At 40.8% G+C, this 16,302-nt stretch overlaps 2 protein-coding genes across 2 annotated transcripts; one reads left to right on the top strand and one right to left on the bottom strand.

Moving 5' to 3' along the window:
* Window positions 1–1,359: 1,359 nt before the first annotated feature.
* On the top strand, window positions 1,360–2,735 carry LOC129238756 (uncharacterized). The gene is made up of 2 exons (XM_054873917.1): window positions 1,360–1,698; window positions 2,328–2,735. Exons 1-2 carry the CDS (start codon window positions 1,446–1,448, stop codon window positions 2,588–2,590), a joined length of 516 nt encoding a protein of 171 aa, XP_054729892.1. The 5' UTR covers window positions 1,360–1,445; the 3' UTR covers window positions 2,591–2,735.
* A 3,192-nt stretch (window positions 2,736–5,927) lies between these two features.
* Window positions 5,928–16,062, bottom strand: LOC129238890 (serine protease persephone-like). Its single transcript, XM_054874115.1, has 6 exons — window positions 15,860–16,062; window positions 15,274–15,411; window positions 9,528–9,815; window positions 9,143–9,438; window positions 8,896–9,079; window positions 5,928–8,802 (listed from the first exon to the last, which is right to left on the bottom strand). Exons 2-6 carry the CDS (start codon window positions 15,398–15,400, stop codon window positions 8,471–8,473), a joined length of 1,227 nt encoding a protein of 408 aa, XP_054730090.1. The 5' UTR covers window positions 15,401–15,411; window positions 15,860–16,062; the 3' UTR covers window positions 5,928–8,470.
* Between the last annotated feature and the right edge of the window lie 240 nt (window positions 16,063–16,302).

Genomic DNA, 16,302 nt, shown 5'->3' with positions numbered 1-16,302 from the left:
CGGCGACAGCAAAATCTACCGAGTCACAGAGACTTTTCCTCAGATTAGTTTAAACGCTCCGTGCATGCGTAAAAAAATCTCACTCTACAGTGTCTGGCACTCGAACTGTAACCGATTAAAAAGACCATAAATTAAGTTGGGAAAATAACTTTTATTCAATTGAAAGTAAAAAATTTGTGAAAATAATACAAAATTAAAAATCAATTTACTTTTTCTCGATATGACCACTATGACCTTGAGACGGTCCAGAAACGAATCGCAAGCTGCCCGAATGTGACTTCCAGGTATTTTGCCCCACTCGCGGACAATGGCTGTTTTCAGCGCCTCGAGACTGGTGAATCTTTTAGTACGGACCTTGCTCTCCAAAATGGCCCAGCGAGAATAATCCATCGGATTCACGTCTGGTGAATTTGAGAGCCATTGTGTGGACGTTATGAAGTTCTGAACGTTGTTTTTTAGCCATTCTTGGTTCACTCGAGCTTTGTGAGACGGTGCCGAGTCCTGTTAAAACGTCCATTGTCTGCCGCTGAAATGTTTGTCTGCCCACGACTTCAAAGCAACCTCCAGAATACTTTCGCGATGGAACCGATTGGATAGTGACCATGCTCGTGTATCAGCTGTGCGAGCGGTCTGAAGTTGGTTACACTTCTAGTGCCGGACCCTATATTTGCTCTATTAGATTCAAGAAAAATTCATAAAATATTTAAAATCGTTAAAACAAAACAAAAGATTTGTTGCTTCTTTTTAACTCGTGTTAGATCAAATTCATGTAAAAAGAGAATCAGGTGTACATCTTTTTTTGTTTAAGAAAACAAATAATATTCAAAGAAATATTTTTTTTGTACAAGACCTAAATATTTCTAGTTTCTAGATATGTATATTTTGACTGAATCATAGTTAATTAATCTTTTGCCAAACCAAAAAAAAAAAAGACAAAAAAAAGAAAAAAAAACAGACAGTAGAACAGCTTTGTTTCAGCAAAAAAAAAAAAACATAAATATTTACCCCAAAACATTTTCAGCGAAAAAAAATAATATAGCATTGAAGTGAAATTTATTACACTTTATCATTTCGCATATCCTCTCTTCACTCCCTTCCCCAACTTCACAATTTTAATTGTATTGTCGATGCTTATCATTAGCGATGCGCCACTTATCAGTTGTGATTTTGTTTTCATACTTTTTGCGGTTAGTTTTTTTTTTTCAATTTCTTCAGCACCTGTTGAAAGTGTTTTATATTTGTTTTTGATAAGCACTTAATTTTTCATATCTTTCTGTATTGCCAATCAATCGGCCACTCGTTGTTTCAGTATAAATAGTCGCTTTCGCTACCTGGCGTTGTCATTCAGTATTGATAACAGTTCCTAGCAGTGCCATTTCCGGCTAAAAAATTCTAACAATTTTATTGTAATCTCAAATCAAATAAATTTTTTACTAAAAAGAAAAATGTATTCGCGTATATCGTCTGTGGTTTCAATTGCTCTGGTCACCTGTTTGGCGATTGCCGTAGTGGACGGTGGTGTCGCCAGAGATAGCAGCAACAGCCTAACGGGGCAGAAAGAACTTGACATTACGGTTGTTACGGATCTGAGTGAATTTCAGAAGCAGCATCCAGAATTGGTTTTGTCGCGTATGACGAAGGAGGAGAGCCAAGCAAGGAGCCAATCGGTGCGCTACACGCTGGGCGCACGGGTTTCAGGTGAGTTTTCGAAACGACAACTGCGTCAAATCTAAAAATATGGGACAAATAAGTTATGACGTCACTACCTTCGAGGAAAATTAGATGCACCTCAATAATGATTTAGAACCTCAAACTGATTTGTGTCAAAATTAAATAGTTGATTTTCCTTAACCAAGCCCAAGTGAAAATGTACTTGAAATTTGAAAAGGCGCAAAAGTTCAGTAACGCTTTCAATTTAAAAATAAGTTTTCATACTCGTTTTTCCAAATATAAGTAAACCGATTAATTTGGTCACTCAGAAGTAGATACCCAGTTATAATCAAAATTTTGAGCGAGCTACATGCATTGTTTTTTTTTTTTTTTTGAAAAATTAAACGTGATATTTCTTCAAACAAAAAAACCTTGTTACATGACTCCAAACGTTTGAAAAATGAGAAAAAAAAAATTAAAAATTAATTTTAAATTCATTTGCATCAGTTGTGCCTGGCATTGCTCTGGAGTAAATACAAAAAAAAAATACCTCCTTTCACTTTTTTGCTCGAAAATATGAAATATCTGCATTTACTCTGACCCTTCACTCAACACTCTCGCGCTCACTCACTTCAATCCACCAATTTTTCAATTTCACTTTCTACTACATTTTTTAGGCGATCACTTGGTTGCACAGGCTGCCGATGTCTTCAACTATCAGGTGGCGAAGGATGTCACTATTCAATTGACTTATCCTCAATCGGACTCGGTGACGGCCAGCGTTCTCACTTATGTGGAAATCGTCTGCGAACAGGATAGCCTCGAAGGCAATGCTTATGTGGTGGCTGGCGGCATTGGTCAGCGTTTGATCTCCGTTGTGTTGGAGGCGAGCCAAACGGAGCAGTTCTCCTACAATGCGCAATACTATGGAACAGATTAGAAATTAAGTTTTTGAATGAAACTCAAGTACCTGTTTGAAGAAATTTGCATTCGAACGCTTTGTGTTTATTGTGTAATTAATTGCATTTATGAAGAAAAAAAATATAAGTAAATTCTCCCCTGGGAGTTAAATTATAGAAAACTGTCAATTATTTCGCTGTGAAGAGTTGGAATTTAATTGTGTACCATTTGCGCTGTTGGCTTGTTTTAAGAGCAACTATAACTATTAAGAGGAGTAGTTATCAGTTAGGGTATCAGATAGCTATTTACAGTGTGTTAAAAAATCATCACGTCAAAAAAAAAAAAAAAAAAAAAATGGAGTTCAACCGTGAATATTTTCGTGGTATTATTTTTCACAATTTTCAATGTAATTTAACAAGGCAAGAATACCTCACTGAACTAAAATCATTACGCGATAAGCAAGCACTTTTCTTTCAAGGCTGATAGATTTAGAAGGTTTGCTTTTTAGCTATGAAGAAAAAGAAAATTGCGAGGGGAACTTTGGTTGCCACGTCACATTAGATTCGGAAGCCGAATACCGCACGATGTATTCACACTCGGCCAATTAGTTATTGGCATCATCTCGAGTAATCGTCGGACGAGATAGCGTTAGTTGCAACCCCTTGTTCCGCAAGAGACTCAAGGAAACAATGATGATGATGAAGCCATAAAATTTGCCAGCAATGGTCGAGGGAAATTTGCAATCGTCACATAAAAATTAAAGGCAACTAACTAGCCGATCTAACTTCAAAGGAGGCCTTGAGACGTCCTCTTATTATGTCCAATAATCACTTAGCCAGAGATAAACAAAGCTACTCCAAGAAACTTTTTACACTTAAACAAAATAATACAGGGTCCGGAATTCGAAGACTAACCAACTTCAGACCGCTTGTGCAGCGGATGCACGGGCATCAGCTGTGTGTTAGTTGGGTAAATGACAGTTCAGCGTATTCTTGACAAGCGCGCGGAAGCATTTTGTCGGGAGTAAATGCGAGAAGAGAAAATCAGTAATGGATTTCAAACGTAAAGTCTGATTGCATTAAATTTGGATGCACAATCACTACCAGCGATTGTTCGTGAGCTCGAGCACCTTAAAGTAAATAAAGTTTTTGATTATCGCACCATTACCTGTTACAATGATAGTGGTAGCATCGCGAAACGTCATGGAGGTGGTCATCAAAAGACTGGAAAGCCACGTGAAATGGTTCAAAAAGTGAAGAAGCGACTTGAGCGAAGTCCCCGACGAAGGGCCAATCAAATGGCGAGAAAACTAAAAATATCTGACCGAGGTATCCACCGCATACTGAAAAATTATCTCAAATTCAAACCTTACAGGATCCAAAAGGCGCATGATCTCTCCCCTAAGCAGCAAAAAGTCAGACTTAAGAGAGCGATGGAGTTGCTTCGCTTGGCCGAAAGCGGTCCATTTCCGAACATTGGGTTTTCTGACGAGAAAATTTGTCAAATTGAGCAATACGTAAACTTCCAAAACGATAGGGTTTATTTACCGACCGTTCATATGAGAATTTGAGTCATCTATTGGGCACCAGAAGGCCGCATCCACCACAGGTAATGGTTTGGGCCGCTGTAACCGCAGATGGGTGCTCTCCAATCATTTTCATCGAGCCTGGCGTCAAGTAAAAGTGAAATATTATCGGAAAAGTATTCTGGAGGTTGCTTTGAAGACGTCGGCAGACAAACCTTTCGGTGGCAGGCCATGGACGCTTCAACACAACTCGGCATCGTCTCACAAAAGCTGGAGTGAACCAAGAATGGTTATAAACAAAAATTCCGAACTTCATAACGTCCACACAATGGCTCTCAAATTCACCAGACGGGAGTCCAATAAATTATTCTCTTCTGGGCCATTTTGGAGAGCAAGGTCTGAAGTAAAAGATTCACCAGTCTCGAGGCGCTGAAAAAAATCATTGTCCGCGAGTGGGCCAAAATACATGGAAGTGACATTCGGACAGCTTGCGATTCGTTTCTGGGCCGTCTCAAGACCATAGTCAAGGCAAAGGTGGTCACATCGAGCAAAAGTAAATTGATACTTAATTTTATATTATTTCCACACATTTTTTACTTCGAATTGAATAAAAGTAACTTTCCAATCCAAATTTATGTCCTTTTTAATTGCTTACACTTTGAGTGCCGCAGCCGGTAGTCCTAGGCTGTTTGAACCGCCAAATAAAAACTTTCACCATTTGCGCGAACTTTTGCACTGGAACCACTTTCCTACAGTGGGCTTAAAAAACTTAATTAACAAAAACCACATTATCCAAGTAAAACCGCATTATCCAAATTTTTTGTTAAAAAAACCATTTTTCACGGGTTGAAGCTTCCAATCATTTTTTAAATATAATCTCACATTTGGTATATAACAAGTAAAAATAAGTAAAAAGTAATAACTCAAAACAAAAGTCATCTAAATAAATAAAGGGATTTACATAGTATTTTTCTTTTTCGCTGACAGGGTGATCCAAATACAAGTTTCTTTTTAAAATTCAAATAAAGTGAACAAAAGTCAATTTCTGCGGTTTCTTGCGGCATTATAGGAAGGCGTAAATAATCCCATTATTTATGGAATACCATTTCACTTTTGTAGACTTACTTCGCAGCAGTGCATTTGGGCAATCCACTATTAAAATCTAGAACTCGTTAATGGTCCCGTAATTGTCCAATCTCATGAATGGCTCGGTCCATGGCGACGATTTTTCGAGGCAGCCCACCAAAAAAGATTTGTGTCGGGTCACATCGCAGTTTCAAGGTGGTCAATTGGCGCTGAGCCGCTTACTTTCTGAACATAAAAAATCAATAGTCATGGCCCTGTAGCGATCACCAGGGAAAAATGGGCTTTTCCATAAGTTATATGCCCGCGCCACCGTAGCCGAATGGGATGGTGCGGGACTATCATTTGGAAATTCGCAGGTTCGAATCTCGGTGAAACAGCAAAATTAAGAAAAACATTTTTCTAATAGCGGTCGCCCCTCGGCAGGCAATAGCAAACCTCCGAGTGTATTTCTGCCATAAAAAAAGAACCGTCATAAAAGATAAAAGCCATTTGCCGTTCGAATCGGGATTAAAATTATAAGTCCATACATTTGTGGAACAACATCAAGACGCACACCACAGATAGGGAAAGGGAGCTCGGGAGTCCATTATTTTTGCGTAAAATTCAAAACTTTATTTAAGATGTTTCAGATTGTCCGATTATGTTCCAACCGTTTTTTGTATAATTTGTTGCCATTTTAAAGGTAACTTCATAATACCTCTCTAGTAATAGATTTTCACAATCTTCTCTCGATACCAATTTCTTATCACTTAGAATGAGAGAAAAAGGTGGTAATTGCTTGGTGCCAGGTCCGGACTCTATTGTGGATGCATTAAAACTTCCCAACCAAGCTTCCCGAGTTTTTGGCGAGTCACTACAGACGTGGGTAGCCTTGCTTTGCCCTGATGGAAGGCAAAACCTCTTCTGTTGGCCAATTCTGGTCGTTTCTGATCAATCGCTAGCTTCAAACGGTTCAGTTGTGGACAGTAGAGATCTAAATTTAGTGTTTGGCCATACGGAAGCAACTCATAGTAAATGATTCTTTTCAAGCCCCATCAAATACACAGTAGAACCTCGCTGGCCATTAGTCCTGCTTTGACTACCGTTGAGCTGCTTAGTCCAGGCTTCGCAGATGGAAATTCGATCCCTCCTGTTTTTTGGTGTTAATTGGTGTGGCTCCCAAACATCGAGCTTCTTCTTGAATCCAGCTTTGAGCAAATGGTTTACAACTATTGTATGGTCGATCTTTAGCTCCTGGGCGATGCTACGACTACTAAGATGCCGAACTGAATAGAACAATCCAACTGAGTAATTTGTACCTTCTGTGTGAATAGCCCGAGAGTTTCACGAACAATTCACATCAGGCCGGCTCGTGAAATGTTGAGTTCTTGGGATCGATAGCGAGTTGATATTTCTGGATAGAGTTGCGTACAGCACGACGTCGGGAAGCTCTAGTTTTTCTTTTTGTGGGACAAATTTGTTACTTTGTAAACACTTAGGTAGGGAGGTGAAATGGTTGCAGTCCCAGTCTGGCACTCCTCAAGTAGTACTGAAGCCAGTCAGGGCTGTTGATATAATAGAGAAGATTGATGGTATTTAGGTTGGCGCACTGCCCCAGGGTGTCGAAGAAAGGACCTCAATCGTCTAGCTGCCAAACTCGGACATTTATAGAGAAAATGTTCAACAGTCTCCTTCTCTGAAAGGTTTCCACAGCTTCTTCAATGGAGATTAAATGGAAGATCTAACATTTCTGCGTGTGTGGCGATAGTCCAGTGATCGGTACAGGTACGACTTTGGAAATTGAATGGCGTGGAGTCTCCAGGACTATCTGCGTCCTCCGTCTATTGTACTGAGGCCATAGGATTTTCGAAATACCACACGAAGAAATGGAGCTCCATCTGATCCATGCTTTCCTGAGAAATGAGTTGTGCAATTCCCCTTTAGCAAGTGTCAGGGGGATGCCGATGATCGGGTAGGAGGTTTCTGAGGCCAATTCAGGCCCCTTTTGGCAAGTTCATCAGCAGTTTCGTTTCCCTCTATGTTCCCATGTTCTGGAACCCAGATTAGAGAAATATTCCTTGCGAGATTTGAAAGATTACCCAAGAGATTTCATCTCCTCCTTACAGGAGTTTACTACTTTCAATCTTCACCATGACGTCGTCAGAGCCTTAATCGCGGCTTGACTATCGGAGAAAATGTTAATATCTTCCTCGCTCCCGCATTCCCTAAGCATTTTGCATGCCTGCAGGATCGCAATGACTTCTGCTTGAAAAACATTAACAGTATTCGGTAGTTTAAAGAAGATAAATAAATTGGCCGATTTAGAGAAAACCCCTGCTCCGATTTCCGATTCCATCTTGGAACCGTCAGTGAAGACAGAGGTGCAAGCTTCGCTACAGATTTTCCCCTCGATCCAATCCTGCCTATTTGGAAGATTGCCCTAGCACGAGCCTCTAACTCTAGCTCGGAGAAATACGGTGTTAACTGCCTGAAAATGCTACCATGTCCCTTGAGAGATTGCCTCCAGAGGCTAATCTCCATTAGTCTAATTGCATTTTGAGCTGCGATGGAAATAACGTAAAAGTCGATAGAAAGTAAGTGCAAAACAACATTTAGGGCAGCACTGGGACAAGTTTTACATGATCCGGTTATGCCAATACATGCAGTTCTTTGCACCCTCCCCAGTTTAGTGATATTATAGCCCTTCCTTCTAACCAAACCAGGCATCCATACGTTAAAAGTGGCAAAACCACTGCGTTGTACATTCACAGCTCGACCTGTGGCTTGAGTCCTCATTGTTTACCGAACATAGATTTGCAGGAGTAGAAGGTATGCTGGCCTTCTTTACCCGATTGTCAATGTGTTGCTTCCAATGGAGCTTGGAGTCAAGTATCACTCCAAGATACATAACTTCCGATGAGAGCGGAAGAACGTGGTTTTTTAATTTGGGAAGTCGAAAGGGTGGAGGTTTATATTTTCTGGTAAATAGCAGCAGTTCCGTTTTGTCAGCGTCGACTCGGAGGCCGCAAGTGGCAGTCCAGCGACTGAGTACAGCCAGGGACCTTTCCAAAATCTCAGCCATGACTGAGGGAAACGGTCTCGATACCATCAGGACCAAGTCATCGACGTATGCTACTACCTTAACCCCACTCTAATTTCTGTAAACACTTATTTTTGTAGGATTTGTTCAGTCATAAGGTGACTCATTTCCATTGGCAGATATAATTCCGACCTTAAGTCAAACACGAGTGTGTAAGAACAGGCAATGCCAAACCAACATACGATTCAAAAAGAAACTTGTCTCTGGACCACCCTTTATATACTAAAATTTCATAAATCCTTCCACACGATATCCTCTATAAAATCCAAATACGACGCAACTCGTGTATACAAACTAGGCGTGGTCGTCGCGCAACCACTTCCAGCCGAGACTATGCCAATAACCTGCATTTTGCGATATTTTTCGTCGATTATGAGATTGAGCGGTCCACCGGAGTCGCCCCAACAGGCGTCACTGATCAAATCTGGATCATGAATGCACATTTGTGTGGGCAATATTCCGCGCGCGGGTAAAATACCTAGGCGCGTATAGGCGGCATTGCAGTCTTCTAAGGAAAAAATCTTAACACGTGCCGTGAGTAGAACGTTGGATTTTTCACGTGCTTTGGAGGGAGAAAAACATTTTTTATGGTAAGTAGAGACAAATTAAAAATTTGGATACCATTTGTGCGCGATTTCAATAATTTAATACCTACTTCTCAAGTTAGTTGTACCCCAGCCAGTTACATTGAGTTGCGCGCTTAGCGGCGGATCAGCCAGGTCTGTATGCAGGCAAGCTGGAAATACCAGCGAGGAGTACTCGACGTCATTTTTTAGCTCGATTATGGCAATATCGTCATACTTCTGCAGGCTGTTATAGTCCTTGTGGATGTGCACCAACTGTCAATAAAAAAGAAAGTAGTTGAATTATCGATTTCTGAATACTTAGCAAACATTTCTCACCTCAATGGGCATATCGACAGCATTTTTCATTTGGTCGGCATTATTAAAATCGGTCACGCCCAAACGCACAATAGCCGGCACGCTGTCACGTCGATTAACGCAATGCGCCGCCGTGAGCACAAAACGTTTGGCTATGAGTGTGCCACCGCAACGTATATCATAGGGCGGGCCTCGTTCATTAATGGATGCGTAACCGATTGCAGCCATGTGCGGGTATTCGCCCGGCGCAACCGGTGAGCCGCCAAGTATATGCGGCACGGGGAATGGCTCTGTAAAGTCCTCGAGTAAGCGACATGCTGAGCAAATTTTTGAAGAGAAAGCAGAATAATCAAGACATAAGGCAATTGTTACGTACATCATTTGTGTGGTGTGGAAGTTCTCCTACCTTTCAGCGCTTTGCGCTCTTGGGCGCCGAAATCTCCGCGTTCATTGTTGCCGCCATTCGAATTCCTATTATTCTTTATAAAATCATTTGTGGTATTAAAAATTCCTAAAACATTTGTATCCGCTGCCACAGGGCAGCAAATTATTTCTTCAAAGGTGGTGAAACCACAGTGGACCACATCCTTTTTTGAAAGTCCCAAATTTTGCATTTGCGTTATGAGATCGGGACAATTTCGGGGTAGAGTACATTTTCCAAAAACTCCTTGTTTCACCACACATGGGTCGTTTTCTGTAGGAATAAGAAGTATTTAAAAAATAAAATAAATGTTTTAGGGAGTTTAGCGAAGCGCTGCGCGGATATGAAATGGGAGTGCTTGCTGTTCTACGCTGCGGCGACATATCACAGTGAGCCACTAGAAATTTTGAGATGCAAACGATTTAGTTCTTGTTTGTGCTATTCACTGGATCGACAGCCAACTAAACTGTCGGATACTGATGGGCGCATGAGGGCCCAGTAGAGTCTCGAAATAGGTGAACAGAGGAGCTCCACAGGAAGGAGTGCTTTTCCCTATTCTTGAAACCTAGTGATAAATCAGATTCTCATCAAACTTGGGAATAGCCGACCGAAACTGGCGGCATATGCTGACGACTTGACTGTTACCATCTCAGGTAGGCGTCCACAAACGATGAGTGAAATACACACAAGGGCGCTTAAAGAGATCTACAAGTGGACGGAAATGGTCGCACTGGAAATAAATCCAAATAAGACGGGGATAGTACTCTTTACAGACTACAACGCACTGTGGCCATCTGTTCCGTCGAAGCTTTTCCGACCACTTCAGACCCGGCATTAGATGCTCTAATTAGTCTACTACCACTTGATGTTTTCATCCAAGGAGAAGCCTTGAAGGTTATCTGCAGGCTGAAACACAATGGAAATTGGTACGGCCCCTTTACGGCATTGGACAACAGAGTAGGCATGAACTTCGATCCAAAGATCCTTGTCATGCCTCTTGACTCCATGCCATCCAGAGTCGTGCTTGACAAGAGATACAGTGTGCTGCTGCCAGAGGCTCAACTGTGGTGAAACTCATAAAATGAGCACGGTAAACACTGTTTTCGCATTTTCACGGATGGCTCCAGGACCGAGCACGGCTCCGGCTCTGGGGTCTACGTGGAATCCAGCGGGAAAAATCTGCACTTTGCTCTGTCAATGCAGGCATCTGAATTTCAAGAGGAGTTTTATGCTGTTTAAGAAGCAATGAAATTTGTTGTGGAAAACAGATGGAGAGGCAGATCTATATGTGTCTGCAGCGACAGCCAAGCTGCGCTCATAGCCTTAGACAGCCCCCCAACCACTTCAAGGGTAGTCGAGTACTGTAAATCCAGGCTGAACTATGTCGGTAGATATAATAGCCTGATGCTAACATGGGTCTCGGGACACGTGGGTATCGCGGGAAACGAGATCTCTGACTTTTTAGCCAGACTGGGCTCTGAGGCCAACTTTTTTCACCCTGAGCCGGTTCTGCCACTTCCTTCTGCAGCAATCAAAGCCACGGTTAGCAAACGGTTTACCCTAACCCACAAGTGATCTTGGCAGGCTGAGAGAGGCTGCAGATGGACAAAACTGTGTTACCTGTCATGTCCCACCGACTGTCGTAGTTCCTCCTGTCACTAAGCAGAGGGGACTGTAGAAGACTGGTTGAACTGATTACGGGCCACTTTCTATGGGCAAATCACATGGAAAAGGTGGGTATCTCAGATAGTGGACTTTGCCCAGCATGTGGAGAGGAGAATGAGACGGCGGGCCACTTTCTGTGCGTCTGCTCCGCCTTCGCTCGAATCAGGCTTGAGGTCTTTGACACTGATGTGTTAAGAAGCGACCACCTTGGCTCCTTGGCACCACAAGATCTACTCAGATTTCTTCAGAGGTCGAGTAGATTTAAAGAAAATTAAAAAGAGAACCCATTGGATTTAATTGTGTCTGAGTGCTGCAGTTGCTAATCAGAAGAATGTTTGATAAAACTTGAGGCTTATCTCCTTCTCTCACATATTGGATATACATGGCGCTCATTAGATCAACAATGTGTACGTTAAAAGTTTGAAGAGCGTGTAAAGGAATATGTGTAACCAGCGCTATGAGCACAACTTCAACAAGGGTAATAGAAAGACTCGCTGGTATCCAATCAAATTAGTATATTAGTAAGAAACTCGGTCAAAAGATCTGCTCTAAGACTGAAGACAGCAGCATTCTGGATCCAAACGGAAGGATTTAATTACGGGATTCAACGAGTTAAATTTGGAAAAAAGTCTAGCGCCATTATAGAGCAATTCATACAATTTCTTTGCAGATGGGTACAAAATGGCGGAAGGAGTTGGAACAGTCGTCTTTTATCTGAAATTTAATCTGTAAAAATCTTTCAGACTCTCTAATTACTGTAGCTGAAATCTATGCCACAACAAAAGCAGCTGAATTTGCTCTGGAATTAACTCCTCTTAATAAAGGGTTTTCCAATAACAGGTGTTATTTTGAATAGCCCGCTATTTCGGTGGATGCCACTTTTGAAGCTGTCATTTTTTGATATTTGACAAGTAGAAACTACGCCATTTATAAAAATGGAACGATACACGCTTAAACAACGCATTGAAATTATGAAAATTCACTATAAAAATTGTGAAAATTTGGTTCGTAAAACTCCAACATTTTTGAGTCATCGTGAAGCACCTTGTCGGACCGCAATACCGAAATTGGTGAAAAAATTCGAGCTGCTGGGGCAAGTTAGTGATGTGAAGAATAAAACCCGTGCACGTCGCTCAAGAACAGCCGAAAATATTGCTGCTGTAGCCGAAAGTGTTGAAGAAAACCCAGGTTTGTCCATTCCTCGTCGTTCTTTGGAATTAGGCATTCCTCAAACGTAATTACACCCTATTTTGCATAAAGATTTGGGACTTCAGGCTTATAAAGTTCAGTTAACACAAGAACTCAAGACGGCCGATCATCAACAACGTTGTGTCTTTGCTGATTGGGTCGTTGAAATGCCTGAAAATGATCCGGAATTCCATCATCGAAAAATCATCTTGAGTGATGAGGCCCATTTCCACCTCGGTGGCTTCGTCAACAAGCAAAATTGTCGGATCTTGGGTTCAGAAAATCCAAGAGTTATTGTTTAAAAGCCTCTCTATCCTCAATGTGTGGCTGTTTGGTGCGGTTTATGGTTCGGCGGAGTAATTTCACCTTACTTTTTCGAAAATGAAGCTAGAGCCACAATTACGGTGAATGGGTTGCGCTATCGAGAGATGATTAACGATTCGTATGGCCGGAATTGGATGGTATTGATCTGGACAACGTTTATTTTTTGAACAAGACAGTGCTACGTGCCACACAAGCAACGAAACCATTGATCTTTTACGGGGATAACACCTCTTATTGGAAAACCTTTTACTTCGACAAATATTTTCAAGTGATAGCCAAGCGGCTATTAAAGCAATTATGGCTTCTTGCACTAACTAGGAATGTGCTGATCGAAAATGGATGAACTCTGCGGTAATGGATAGATTACTATTTACTGAACGATGAGCTCGCTAAGGCAGGTATTCGATTGCCGAGACATATATGTACCCATCACTCTCTTTCTGAAAACAGAACTGACAAAGCCGTACACAAAATGCAGAGAAATACGCCAGATTCGTACTAACTCTGCCTAGAAAAGAAAGCAGAACTATCGGAGATATACTGGCAGAGCACTATTTGCTAGCGGCACACGCACAGAAGATCGGAATCGCAAACAACGATAACTGCAAATGTTGCAATGAACTGGAAGGGAGGGAAACTCTAGAACACCTTCTACCACCACCTAGGCCTGCATTAGCTAGAGTACGAATGAAATGCTTAGGAGCTTTACAATATGAGAAGTTGGAATGTATCTCGAAGCTAGAGCTTCCGGGCTTACTTAGACTCGCAAAGGACGCAGGCTCATTAAAAGATGTCTCCCACAAAGAAACGTAAAGTCCATCTGGTACCATTAAGGACCAATAGGTCTATGTGATGGCTTTCGGCCAGCCAGGACTACATACCCTAACTTTTGAATAAACCTTCTGGTGATAAGATGAGTAACCCATGAGCTAAAAACTCCTGCCTGACCAAGCAGATTTCTTTTTTACAAAAAAGTTGATGCGGACACTACAAAGCCAAGCCTTCTTTCAAAATTCCTTCAGAAGGGAAGAGGACTCTTTCTGATTAGACGATTAGGACGGGTGTGCCTTTGGGAAAGTGGATCAAAATTACGTAGTAGGCATCATTTTAGACTTTTCGACATATTGCTCATTTACTGTTGAGAAAAACGGCTTCAAAGTTTTTTTATTTACTATGCCTACCTAAGTAAAAGTAAAGATACATTTTCATGTGATGAGATGCTATTAATAGAAATCACTATGAATTTTTACACAACATAAAATAGGATGGTGTCCCTTCTGCATACTTCTTAAATTTTTTTTTTATGCCACTATTGAAGTAAATAAGTGATATGTGTATTATTTCATATTTCAAACTACATCACATCAAAAAACATCATGTGATCAAAAACATCATCTGATCAAAAACATCATGTGATGTGACATCGCTTTACACGACCTGCCATCACATCGCATCACATCACATGGCATCGGGTGATGTGTTTGCACGACAGCTACAGGAACGACCCAGATTTGAAACATACCCTGCAAAAGACTGTCACTCCAGCATCATTTCCCGTACATGTGGAGAATATTTATACTGCTACAACAGCAGCAACAACAAAATGATGAAAATTTCTGATATTTTTGTATAAGGCACCGCCATAACTGAATAAAAAAATAAAAATTCCTTACATGTCAGTAGTTGAATTCACCCTTACATAATAGTTTTTCGAGTTTTCTATTAATTTTTTGACAAAACGTCGCAAAATAATGTCACGAGCAGCACAGATTAAAGTGATGACCACATCATGCCAGATTATATTTCATCACATCACATTAACATGCCTTGACGGTATACACTAAGTCACTTATCAACACAGCAGACTGCTAGATCGCGCTTTGTTGCTCGAGATCAAGGCATGATATCATATCACGGTTTAGTATATCAGCCTATATATGTACATTGTAACATATTACCACGCTAGTTATCATATCACGTCATAGGGCATCACTATCGTATCCCAATACAACACACAACAATAAATGACATCCCAGCAAAGCACTCGGCGTGTTATTTATAACGCAATCAAGTAATTTTTAAATCACACCGTATTTAAAATGGTGAGGTGAACCAAACAAACCAAACAACTTTTGAGATGCTAATTCGCTTAGCAGGAAAATATAATAAATATTGAGGAACACTGACACCACTCAGAGTGTGCCCTTGCTAGCTAGTCCAGTGATCATATAATTTTTTTGCAATGCGATTGTTATCTGACACCCTGAATACCTGCAGAGTTTGAAAGAATTCGGAAATGCGGGAAAGGGAAGTTAATCAGCCTACAAAGTAATTTCGACTCACACTGTTAATGAGCTTAAGGCCTTGATTGCTGCTTGGCTATCAGAAGCGCGATAGAAGAATATGTAAGTATGTAAGTAAGCGGGGGTAGCTGCAGAGAGCGCTGTTAAGTGGGGTACAACTTCAACATTTCTGAGCGATTCTCTGTTTACTATGATGCTATTGCTTTTGGCGTCAATTTTACTAAGTTGCTCTCTTTATTTCATCTACTTACCACCCGATCCATTTGTGTTAGTGGCTGGTGCCGGCACAGCATCGAAAATGCGAAATAAAGTTGATATTAAAACAAACGTACAAATCCAAAATTTCAATTCCCGGCATAGCTTGGGCGATGTAAACATATTATTCTCAGCTTTAGAAAGAAAAAGAAAAGGAGAGAGAGTGTGTGAGAGAGAGAGAGAGAGAGAGAGAGAGAGAGACTGTTAAATAGAAGAAGCAATATGTGGTAAAAAGTGTGTTAATCTCTCGGCTTAATCTTATCTTCTCTAAAAATAAAAAAAATTGCACTCTTTCGACTTGTGATCAGTTTCAAAAACGAAACAAAAAAAAAAACAACAAATCACAACAATACTTTTAAATAACACTCTTTTGCCGCTCTAGTGTTGATACGCTGTCGGAAATGTCACTAATCTACATATCTAACGCCACTTGTTGCTCAATTAGCACTAGCCAACAACCGCTTGAGGCGGACTTAGGAGAGCTTTGCGAGCCCAAGTCAGATGAATTGCACGCTTATGGCTTATTGTGGGCTCCTTTGTTGTTTGAGTACGATTTGCGAATGTTAATGAACGCGTGTTTACCTTTGCCAACTGCGTTGTTTGATTTCAATTGATTTCTTTCACAAAGCGCTTTACTCAGTTTACTTTTTTTCAAGGTTCTCCGTAATATTTACAATTCGAAAGTTTTATATTTTCGGCTCTAGAACATTTGCTATATACGCAAAATATGCAAAAATTGGCGAACGTATTTTTTGGAAATGAAAATTACGACTCTCTCGCGGCAATGCAACACGACGACTGAGACGAGTTGGCTGCTTTGTCGATAGGTCTTTTTCGATAACGAGAAATGGCAACGATGAGAAAAGTTTGATTAATTACACTGTGTTGCATAGTAAATAATTTTAACTAAGGAATTTTTTTGAACTCGAAAACTCGGCATTATTGAGGTAATTTTATTTGTAAAATCAGATAATGAGTATTACTTACAAATAACAGCCGCCGTAGTCGAATGAGTTGGTGCGTGA

This window comes from Anastrepha obliqua, chromosome 2, assembly GCF_027943255.1.
Source record: "Anastrepha obliqua isolate idAnaObli1 chromosome 2, idAnaObli1_1.0, whole genome shotgun sequence".
In the NCBI taxonomy this organism is placed as follows: domain Eukaryota; kingdom Metazoa; phylum Arthropoda; class Insecta; order Diptera; family Tephritidae; genus Anastrepha; species Anastrepha obliqua.
Note: the sequence above shows the minus strand (reverse complement) of the source record. Positions and strands in the feature narration are given on the sequence as shown.

Bases quoted from the DNA above. Each gene is read 5' to 3' on its own strand.
- LOC129238756 (XM_054873917.1), top strand. From the start codon at position 1,446: ATGTATTCGCGTATATCGTCTGTGGTTTCAATTGCTCTGGTCACCTGT. The intron at 1,699-2,327 runs GTGAGTTTTCGA...TACATTTTTTAG, and splicing joins GCTGGGCGCACGGGTTTCAG to GCGATCACTTGGTTGCACAG.
- LOC129238890 (XM_054874115.1), bottom strand. From the start codon at position 15,400: ATGTTTACATCGCCCAAGCTATGCCGGGAATTGAAATTTTGGATTTGT. The intron at 9,816-15,273 runs GTAAGTAGATGA...TTATTCCTACAG, and splicing joins TAACACAAATGGATCGGGTG to AAAACGACCCATGTGTGGTG. The intron at 9,439-9,527 runs GTAGGAGAACTT...AAATTTGCTCAG, and splicing joins AGAGCGCAAAGCGCTGAAAG to CATGTCGCTTACTCGAGGAC.